The sequence below is a fragment of the Sciurus carolinensis genome, chromosome 4, assembly GCF_902686445.1.
Source record: "Sciurus carolinensis chromosome 4, mSciCar1.2, whole genome shotgun sequence".
Taxonomy (NCBI): domain Eukaryota; kingdom Metazoa; phylum Chordata; class Mammalia; order Rodentia; family Sciuridae; genus Sciurus; species Sciurus carolinensis.
Window position 1 is genome coordinate 128,256,636 of NC_062216.1, and position 11,307 is coordinate 128,267,942.

The 11,307-nt window shown below is 30.6% G+C and overlaps 1 protein-coding gene across 4 annotated transcripts in view; it reads left to right on the plus strand.

Moving 5' to 3' along the window:
• The window catches only part of Cpsf6 (cleavage and polyadenylation specific factor 6), a 29,186-nt gene extending 19,320 nt beyond the window's left edge, over positions 1 to 9,866 (plus strand). For 2 of the 4 annotated variants that reach the window (XM_047549123.1, XM_047549126.1), the window contains 2 exons: positions 371 to 563; positions 7,429 to 9,866. In XM_047549123.1, the coding sequence (XP_047405079.1) occupies positions 371 to 560 (190 nt within the window). In that variant the 3' untranslated portion in view covers positions 561 to 563; positions 7,429 to 9,866. The remainder of the gene's footprint in view (positions 1 to 370; positions 564 to 7,428) is intronic. The other 2 variants (XM_047549125.1, XM_047549127.1) reach the window with 1 other exon arrangement.
• The last annotated feature ends 1,441 nt before the right edge of the window (positions 9,867 to 11,307 follow it).

Below are 11,307 nucleotides of genomic sequence, written 5' to 3' on the forward strand. Positions count from 1 at the left end.
TTTTGGACTATTATTAAATAAAATAAAGGTTACTTGAACACAGTGCTGCAATACCATGACAGTTGGTCTGATTATTGAGACAACTACTAAATGACTATTGGGCAGGTAGTATATACAGTTTGCATGTTCTGCATAAAGGTATGATTCACATCCCAGTTAGGATGTAGCAGGACAGTATGAGATTTCACAGTATTTGGAATGGTGTGCAGTTTAAAACTTAAAAGTCATTTATTTTATATATTCGGACTGTGGTTGACTGTGGGTAATGAAAACCACAGAAAGTGAAATCACTTATAAGGCAGGGGGACAGCTGTACTATATTTTTCAGCTATCCATTTATGGAGAGCATTAATCCAGTAATTTCTTTTAGAAGACGTGAACGATCAAGAGAGAGGGACCATAGTAGATCACGAGAAAAGAGTCGGCGTCATAAATCCCGTAGTAGAGATCGCCATGACGATTATTATAGAGAGAGAAGCAGAGAACGAGAGAGACACCGGGATCGTGACCGAGACCGTGACCGAGAACGTGACCGAGAGCGAGAGTATCGTCATCGTTAGAAGGTGGGTATTCCTTGTTCCTGTTACATTTAGCATGTGTATTATTAACAGTCATTATAACTCCAAGGCTATTGTTTATACAGTATATATCTACATTTTAAATGGTCCAAGTACTTGTTCTGAATTTAAACTTCTGGAAACATCTGAGACAACAGGTAAGTGATCACAGGTAAAAATTTTGACCTTTTATCCTTGAGTACGGTATTATTGTTAATCGCTTTTAGATTTCAGATTATTAATGGTATTAAAGCAAGAAAAATAATCAAGAGGACTCATTGTGTACTTCTAAAATCTAAAAATTGGGATTCTTGTAATCACATAGTTTGCATGTGGTTTAAAATACTAAAAATAGAAAATAACAGGGAGTTGTTTCAGATATAAATATTACATGCTTGGATTTTTAAAAATAAGGTTTCTGTTCTTCCTTGAACTAACTTCATTTGTCCCAAAAACTTTTTAAGAAAACCTAACACCATAATAATTTATAAAAGGATGTTTTCTCGTCATTGAAAAGCTTTTCTCCTTAGAATTTCTTTTTTTTTTTTAAAGAAAACTTTTCTGGCATCTGGTTTTTGTTTTTAAAAGAAGGAAAACATTATCCTTTAATTTGCAAAGAAGATGGAAAAGTTATTCAATTAAAATGGGGTTCAGGGTACATATACCAAAATTTTTAATTGTGTCACACCATACATTCCAGGTTAGAATAATCTTAAAATAATTTCTTTTGATGTTTCATTCATGAATCATAATCATTGTCTTTTTTCTGTATTTTAAACTATTTCTTGTGTACATTTTTCATAAAGTGAGAAGAATTGTCTGTTTATGCTTCATTTTCACATGTAATTTTATTTTTATATTTGTGAATAGCATTTTATTCATGTGAAGAGTGGGGGGAGGTCACTATAAGGCTTGTGCTTATGACACAAAGGTTTTTCTGTAAACAGATATTTTTCTTCATATGTTCGGGGCATATCCAAATTAAATTAGGCTTAAAACAAACCCCTTATAAGTAAATAGCTGTGCAATCTGGGAAACTTACTGAAAATTCAGCAACGGTAATTGTTAGTATTTAAATTGTAATGGGCATATATCAGAGACTTTATCAAGTGTATGTAATTCTGTAACAGAATAGCAGTTTATTTAACCATAACAGATGTATATTAGCAAACGAAATCATTTTTGAATAACCTTGTAGAAAATAAGCATTTGAATCGTATTTTTATGGAACACAGATAAGCTATTAAACTGTTTGCAATTTTAGGAACTTTCAAAGAGAGAAGGCCCATTTTAATACCCTTTTCCTTGCATTTTGAATATGCAGCTTGAATATTTTTCAGAACTTTACTTTTTGTATAGTTCTCCATGGTATTAAAAAACTCAATATGTCTTTCTCAAAGCATTCCTTTAATATGAGACAAAACATGTTTCATTTTAAAACTAAGCATATCGAAATTGATATTGGTTTTGGATGTGAAAATTGAATGTTGTGTCTTGTAAATCTAAACTCTAAATTTTAAAGATGTAGCTCCCACCCCCCCCACACACACACACATATAATACATCCGATCCTGTCCTATGAAAAATTCCTACTGTCTGGTAGTTAAAAGGAAGGTAATTTGTGGCCAGGTTATAACTTGAAATGTTTAACTATATTATCCTTTTCATTTATAGAAAGGTTTAGGTTCTACAACTTTAGTCTATTTTTTTAGGCGTTGTAAGTTGTGACCAGTTTTCTAGTTACTGAAGGCATGATAATGAAACTTGAGAACATTTTTAGTCATTTTCAAAATCAGATGTGCCCATCAAGGGTGCTTTAAACCAGTTTATACTCTTAAGTGATAGTTTTCATACTGGTTTTAGTGAAGCTAGTAAAGTCAACCACATAAATTCCCTCTGAAAATTCCATAGATTTTAAATATTTTGAATTTATATTTCAGTAATGAGTGCACTTAAACAGATCATGATTTGAGTTTCATAACATTCGGACATTAACTATGAATTCCTAACGTGCAAACTATTGTTGACATTTTTCTTAATCACTGATGTACCATGCCAGAATTCCCGTGTTGTTTGTACATTAATCAGAATTGGGTTGTAATATTGTAATGCTTCAGTTGCTTCATCCAAGCAAAACTTTACGTAAGCATTTCCAGTGCAAAAAAATTCTGTTATTCTGGATTATTGTACCTTTGCTATACCAAACAGTATTTATTATGGAAGTAGCCATGAATAAAGGGAATGGGGACTGGGGTTAAATATATTCAAGTGAAAAAATTTTTAAACAAAAAATGATTCACAGATTTCGTTACCATCATAAGGTCTATTGTCGACCTCTTTAGAAGTTTTAAAATATGAGTCCTTTTGAGCTTTCATGTAAATCTTAAATGGAATAAATGGAATAAAAGTGACTTGAAAGCTTAAGTGAATGTGAGTAGTAAGTCTGTATACAAATAAGCAATAATGTAATCTATTAAAGAGATGATGAATGACTAAATGGGCAAGTTCTTAATTAATTGGAAACAATGATGTTGGCAAGCTGTTAATGTCTGTCCCATCTTGATTTTTTTTTTGTGTTTAAACTGTTGGGTAATGTTAATTGCATTTTCATTTTTAAAATGTATTAGTTTTTTAAAAGCATTTAATATCTAAGTTCAAATAGATAAAATTTCAATGAGAAAATATCAGTATTGTAAATTTCAGTATGTAAATTGTGCTTCATATTCTGTAATTTTTGCCTCTATTCTCAGACCACTCTGAGCAAAATAAAAGTGATTTAATATTGTACACTTCTTACAAAGATAACTATATTCATTAGTTATTTGTTTTAGGTTTCATTCCTTATTACTTGTTTGAAATAGGCCTACTCATCAAATTTCTGTTAATCAGTTTTTGCATACTGAAGAGTAATAAAAGCAAATTTTATTTTTAAATTCTCTTTATTTAGCTTTCCTTCTCAATTTATGAGGTTTTACATATTCTCAAATAATTGTCCATTTCCTTAATAAAAGTTTTTAACATTTGTGTATCAGGTCTGGATTAGTAACTATACTTTTCCTCGACTGTGAGATTACTATTACTTCTACCACAAATAACATGTTCTTAGATTTTATTGCTGCACAGGAAGTAGGGTGCTTTGCATTGCTTATTCAGCTTATTATAGTTTTGTTGTTAATTTGGGGAAAACAAAAAGCCAAAAGAATAAAAAGTTCTTCCTTAATGTTAAGATGTTTTATCTGCTTAGGAGTTAGTGAAAAGTGAACCATTTGTGAAAATTAAATTCTCTTGGTTGCCTGGTGAATGATAACTGGTTGTAATAAGATGTAAAAATTATTTCTGAAACTCTTAGATCATCTGAGATCTGTCTAAATATTTCCCAGCCCTGTGTTTCCTTGTGTTTTCCCAAATAGCCTAACTGCTGTGCTTCATCTCGATATGCTAGCTGTCATTTCTTTAGTTCTTATTTCTCTTGCTTTAAAAGTATTATTTGCAAAACCTGTCTGACTGCACAGCTATCTTACTCAAAGTGATGAGAGGGTAGGAAGTGATCCCTTAAATGGATGTATAGTGTGTTTTGCTCACTGTGGTTTAAGAATATACTTTTGTTTATAAATGAGTAATGTTCCTTGTTAAAAAAAGATTCAATGCCAGTGTGAGTCACCTTGCTCTCACCCTCATCTCAGTGTGAAATTTACTACCATTGTTTTAGTTTGTAAATTAGATTGTTTTGAATAAATAATGTGTTGAATGACTATTTAGTTAGCATTGTTTAAAGAAAATTAATAATCAGTTGGGGTAAGGATGTCATTTACGCTATTCAAGTTTATGAATTTGCCTTCTGTGGTAGTATGTTTTAACTCATAGTGAACTCTATATAACCAAGCAGCTTGTTTTGAGATGTCCATTTTGTGAATCTTTGGGACAAAGGTGATTTTCTTTGTGATGGGGTTTATTTCAAATATTCAGTGGATTGCCTAGAGCAACAATTGTGTATATGTTTTATAGAGTAGTAAAATGTTATAGTTGAAATGAGGTAAGTACCATGTCCAGAGGTAGAAAGGTAAAAATAATGAAATGTGGTAACAAGGAACTTTTTGTAAACATCTACAATAAACAGAATGATTTTTGTATGATGTTCTAGTCACTATAAGAAGAAATTAAATATCTTTTAAAAAGTTAACATGTATTTAAATACTTCGCTTGCCCTCCTCATCTTCATTCCTCACATTAGAGGATAGAGAATAGTATATTTTATTTTGTTGAGTCAAAAATAGTATATCTCTAAGATTATGAGAATCCTTTTAATTAAATATATTAACGTGGAGACCTATAAAAGTGCTCTAACAAATACACATTAGAGCCTTTTACCTAACAGTTGAATTTACCACGAGTTTAAAATACTAACAAATTTGCTTAAATAAGTTTCTAACAGAAACACTCATAATTATGAGTTGTTAATAATAGCTTGATTTTACACTATCTCAAAATGCACATACTTTTGTGTATTAAGATATTACTTAGTGATCACTTTAGTTTGCAGACTTTAATAAGAGTGGTAGCTTCCATTTGTCTTTTTTAGTTGTTTGAACAACTGTTTACGTGGTTCTTTTTATAGCTGGTAGCTAAAGCAAGTAATTGTGTGGCTTTGACGATGCAGATTTGACCAGATGCTATTCTGAAAACATGGGCATTGAATGTATTTGTCACTTTGAAACTTAACTTTTTGATATCTTTGTTTATGTAGATGTTTACCTAGACATTTGAGACTATAATATGAAATTGGATTATTGGAAATGGGTTGTGTTGCCTTCAAATTTGCCTCCGTTTGAGATTGTAAAATTTGTATTTCCAAGTGGATAAATGTAAAGTGTTTAGGAATAGAAACAAAAACTTCTAAACTATCCCCCAAATTTTATGTCTGTATGGTAAAAATTAGAGACTTATTAATAGTAAGACTTAATCTCTAAAGTATAACCAAGCAAAAGATGAGTGCATTAATTCTGGCTAAAGATATGTATTGTAACTTAAATGAATTATCTATAATAAAAGTAGTAAAATTCTCCATTTGGCAAAATACTGATATAAAGTTGCAGTATATGCCTCCCCCAGGCCCCTGAAGTACTGGGGATTGAATCTAGGAGTACTCTACCACTGAGCTACATCCCCAGCCCTTTTTATGTTTTACCGTGAGATAGGTTCTCACCAAGTTGTCCAGGTTGGCCTCATACTTGTGATCTTCCTATCTCAGCTTCCCAAGTAACTATATCTGTCTTACTCCATGTTTTTTGGAAGTGTTGAATATTTTTGTTTTGCTATGATTTTAAATAATTTTCCCTTAATGCTATTGGTTTTATTTTTGTTGTTCTCCTTCTTTATCCTTTTCAACACACACACACACAAAAAAAAAAAAAAAAATAGGGAGATAACATACTTTTACAGTAAGATTTATGAATTTCTAATGATCTTGTTTTGATAGGTTGCAGGGCTGGGGATATTGCTCATTGGTAAGGTGTATGCTTAGCATGCATGAGATCTTGGGTTCAGTCTTCACCCCATCCCCAAATACATTGCAAGTAATAAAAATAAAACTTTTGAAAGTAGACATTTTATATTTTTTCTATTAAATAATTCCACTAAATAAGCTTCATCAGCATATGATGAAGGTGCAGTAAAAGCTAACATTGGAAATGGCTTATGTCTATCTAAAAAATATAGGCATATAGATACTTTAGGAGAAAAAGATCATAATTATAACATCTGGTTTTTCTTTTTAGTTTTAAGATTTAAGTTATTAAATAGCTAGGCAATGTGAATACATGCATACTAATGTTCTTAAGGTACTTCCTAGTTAGGGAAGAAAGGACATAAAAAGACATAAAGATAAATTCATAGTTGTGACAGAAATTAGTTGTAGAGCAAAAGTATTTTAAAATTATTTTACTTTGTACTGAACATTGTGCCCTTTGGACTCTTAGATCACTTAAAATTCTCTCTTGAAATTTATATTTTAAATATAAAATTTTGTTGTTTTGGGGAACACTTAACTTCTTAAGTTAAATGAATGTTTCTTTTGTGAACCTCTACATGAAGTTTGCATACATATGTATTCTTGAGACTTCACTTTATCAATTTTATTGTTTTTTTTTTTCTTTATGTGAGTTTACAATGAAGTTTATCATTGTAGATTCCCACTTAGCTTGTTTTTGGTTAGTTTATACTACTATATTAGATATTTCAATATAGGTGGAATAGAGTGAAAGTAAAGTAAATGTGTCAAGTTTGTATTATGTCTAAAAGATTTGTACGTGGATGTCATATTTAAATGTCCATATTGAACTATTTATAAATTTTGTATCATGGAACACCATTTGATTTATAACAGTTACAGAAGTTCCTGTATGCTGTCAAATAGTTGATTTGTAAAATTTATTGCATTTTATGTTCAGTTTAGCATTGTTAAATGAATTACTATAGAATTGATATGTGAGTGAATGAAAAATATCTACATTAAAATCATCCAAGCATTTTTCCATTTATTTTTGTAGTATACATATTTTAGAAAATGACTTATGACTGTTTCCATCATCATAGAAACAGTAGCTGCTGTATTTTAATTTGTATCAGTCATTAAATTTCAAAGGCAATAATTTCTAAGAAGAATGGAATTAATGTCTCATTTTTTAATCATCAGATAAATTGGGAGCATTTCTCCACCACACAGGCAGCTACTGTTTCATTTAATTCTTATTTTGTGCTAGAATACATAACAGTGAGGTAAATGCACGACTTGTGTTTGTATAGTTAAGCCAGCGTTTTTCTGTGTATGATGGGGAATAGCAAAATCTACATCACAAATTTTGACACATTACAGCTGAAGGAAGAGGAACACCTTCCAAGACAAAACAGTCTTCATGGGGGAAAAATGACGCTTGTCCAGCAGTTTGCTTCTTGTGATTGAACTGAACCTGTAAGGATTCATGGATAAACTGAACAGGAATAGATCTGAATAAAGCAAATCTGCATAAATGGTAACCAGTAGCTCTACTTTTATTTTTTATGTTGCTTAACTGTTTTATTTGAAGGAAACCTGTGTGATTTAAAAAGTTAATAGCTTTTGCAACTTTATTACTGGTTATATACATTTGGCCATTATAATGTGCAAGCAATTGGAAAAAAAAAAGTCAAGTATATGCTTGTTTTTATAGTAGTTTGTTCTTGTTAAAAATGTTCATATGATAATGTCTGTAAACAGCACCACTTTGATTACAATAGATGTAGTGTTGTAATAAACTGTTTAATGGGGCTGATGTGTAAAGCTGTTCAAGTTATTTGATGTTTACACCTCAGGGAAAGTCTTGTGTTCAGCAATATCTAAAGATAATGTTACTATGACAACATTTTTACTGTCCTTTAAAAAAAGCATTGCAATAGCGGTTTTTGGATATGCATCAATCTGATCTTGCGTTCAGTGAATTAAACATAACTAATTAAGTGTCTCTTGCCCTTGATTTTGATATTAGAATAGGTGATTAATATTTCTATATTCTGCTTTTCTAGCTGTTTTTACCTAGTTAGCTTGTGACTTTGCTGAATGGTATGTAAACTTGTAAAAACTGAAATTTGACAGACAGCAAATCCCATCAATGCATTAGGGGTCGAAAAATTTTGAGGTTTTAACATTTTAGTAAGACTCACATATTTGCTACGGTAGTGCTGCTTTAGTTACAACACAGGTGTACTGAAATACTTAATTGTGAACTGCTAGCATTGAAGTGAGATTTTGAATTTGATTTGATGCTGTAGTGATTTACTGATTTTTATTGATGGTGCTTATGGTTTAAGTTTGAAGCCATAGGCAGTGTAAATACAGCCAATGCAGCAGATAAATGTAGGGAGAGCCTTGGTTTTATTTTCCCGTTGGTACCAGTTTCTGAAGGATGTGAAGTTTATTAACATTGGGTTGTATTCTCCAGTGTAAAGGGAGATTATAGGTGTACCTGTCTCCACAGTTCAAGAAATTCTATATATTTTTGTGCAGCCTGTTGATTCAACTTGTTGATTCATGCTAGAGTAAATCAAAGGTTTTTTTTTTTTTCCCTCAAAAACCCGCCTTATACAAAGGCCTACATGAAAAGCATCTGGCTCGAGTATGTTCTTAATTGTAAAATTAGCAGAGACAGATCATCAACTGGATATTTTTATGGAAAGATAATTCTGAATCACTACTTCAGAAATTTGAGTTAAAATTCTTATAAGCAAGCTAATTTGTTTTAAAATATATTTTAAAGATCTGATATCTTTGAGAGATCTTTGGTAGTACATATTGGTTTTTAAAATATGGCCAAATTTTAGGACAATGTTTAAATGTATTTAGGTACCATAGATATTACATAATGTGCAACCATAGAAGCCCTCTAGAAATTTGCATTGCCTTTCTTCAGTTTTGTCTTGTCTGCTTTTCAAACTGCTCACAAAATTAGCTGTTTCAAATTATTATTATTACTGCTAGTTTTATTTTTAAAAATTTTGTGAGTGGAATATTTGTGTATGGGATCATTGGTGTTTACCAGAACTGTTTGCTCTCAAAAATGATTTTTAAATTATTTTATCTTGTTGAAAATGCAGTTGCCTTTTTAACATTTGAAAATTGTATCAAAATCTGTTTTCTTGTTTTATGTGTAGGTGTTGTAAGTTTTTATCATTTCTTAAGCTTTTTTATATTTTAATTACAATGCCCTAATGTGAAGAAGTTTGGACATACATATATTACGAGGGAAATTAGTTTATAGTAAGATTAAAAGGTAAGTAAAATGTCCATGAGAATAAAGTTTTCTCTGAACAGTTTAAAAATGAAATCACAAAAATATATACTTGAAGTGAAACTGGAACTTTTGTATTAAATTAATCCTTCATCTACCTTTTCATTTATCAGTGGAACCTTTTTAATTGTTCCTTCTATATTACTCTTCTCCCTGCTTGACTGATTTCATTACAAGACTTTTGTTGCAGACAATGTGAGTGTACTAGATTTGTTTGCTTCTAGTCCATTGTTTTAAGTGTTGTCAGGAGGAAACAACTTTTTGATTTGAACAAGTAGTTTTGCAAAGTCTTTCTCCACCTGGTAACATATGAGTGTATAGCAGTAAAGCTATTTTATTTGTCATACCGCTTCTGTTGTTTATGAATTGGTGTTATTTGAAAACTTTTTTATGTGTAAAAACAATCCAAAGAGAGAAATCTTTGCAAAGACACCAAAAAAAAAAAAAAAAAAAAAGTGTCTCAGAGACCCTTTTATTTTTTCTTAATTTATAATAACTAGTGGATATGAAAACAAAACTTGAGTTGAATTTTAAACCATAGCATTTGTTAATGCTATGAAGTCACATTCCTTTTCAGCTAGTAGTAAAATTATGGACGAGTGATAACAGCACCTGAGTGGTATTGCTTCTGAAGCAACACTTTGAATTAAATGTGTTTGCTTTTGGTTAAAGGAAATATGTTGTGGAAAGGATATTCCAGTGTGAATCTACAAGTGTTTATTTCATTTTGTCAGTTTTCTTAAGATTTGGAATAACTTGCCGTGGCTATTGATCATAGGTTAACCGATTTCAAGGCCCCTTTACCAAATTATTCTTAAGCAGTTAACTACAATTTGAAGTTCACAAATTACTTGTAGCTTAAGGTATTATTTTCATTTGATTCTCCTGTGGAGAATGTTGCTTTATTTTTTTTTTTTTTAACTAGTTTAAGGTCAGTTCTAATAATAAACATTGAAGTTTTAATGAATGTTGTATAATATTTTATAGTGAAAGGGGAAAATTGTTGAAAAGGTAAAGACTTTATCTTTCCCTTATGTATTTAAATGTGCCAATAACCTAAATATACACTGTTTTATATAATGAGATGATACTACAAAACTTTTCTGTTGGAGTGTTCTCAACATTTTGGTTTTCATACCTGAATGGTTATTGCATTTTCTGTATCTTATAAGGTGGCTCCAATTTTGTGTTTTAAGCTTCATCTTAATTTATTTTAAGAGGAAGTTTATGTTCTAATTCTTTATTGAGAATATAGTATTGAGATTCTCATTGTTTTACAGATAATTGCTTTTTAAATTTTATTCATTAAGTTCATTTGCATCCCATAGTCTCTGTAAATGTTTTCCTCAGTTGTATGTACTTAAATGCACGCTTATCCATTGTACATATTAGTCATTTTTTTGTGGTAATATATGAGTGGGATTTTTGTAGCAAAGCATTCTATTTTTCTGTTCTTAAAGTGTGTGTGTGTGTGTGGGTTTTTTTGTTTTGTTTTTTAACATTAACCTTCAGTTTAAACACTGGTGTACTTATTTTTTAGCAACTTGACTCTTAGAAGCCTTAGGCTAGTTTTTTAAATACATATTCAACCAAAAATTATAAATTTATTAAGATGTGGCCTTACATATGGCATTCCTTGTATTATAATGTGAGATGTTTTATTTAGAGAAATCAAGATGCAGGATTAAAGTTTCATTTTAAGTTGAAATGGAAAATGTGTTAAAATGTCTAGGCTTCTGGGAGGAAGTTCTTATAATCTTCTTTCTTGGCATTAGAAAGAAGCAATATGAATTTTTATGAATATTCAAAATATTCAGGCAATTGTTTTGTCAGATTGATTTGTCTTAACCAATGTTTCTTTGAAATTTCAGGTTGTTGGCATTCACTATCTGGGTATATAGGTACTATGATTTTTGTATGGGATGTATAAA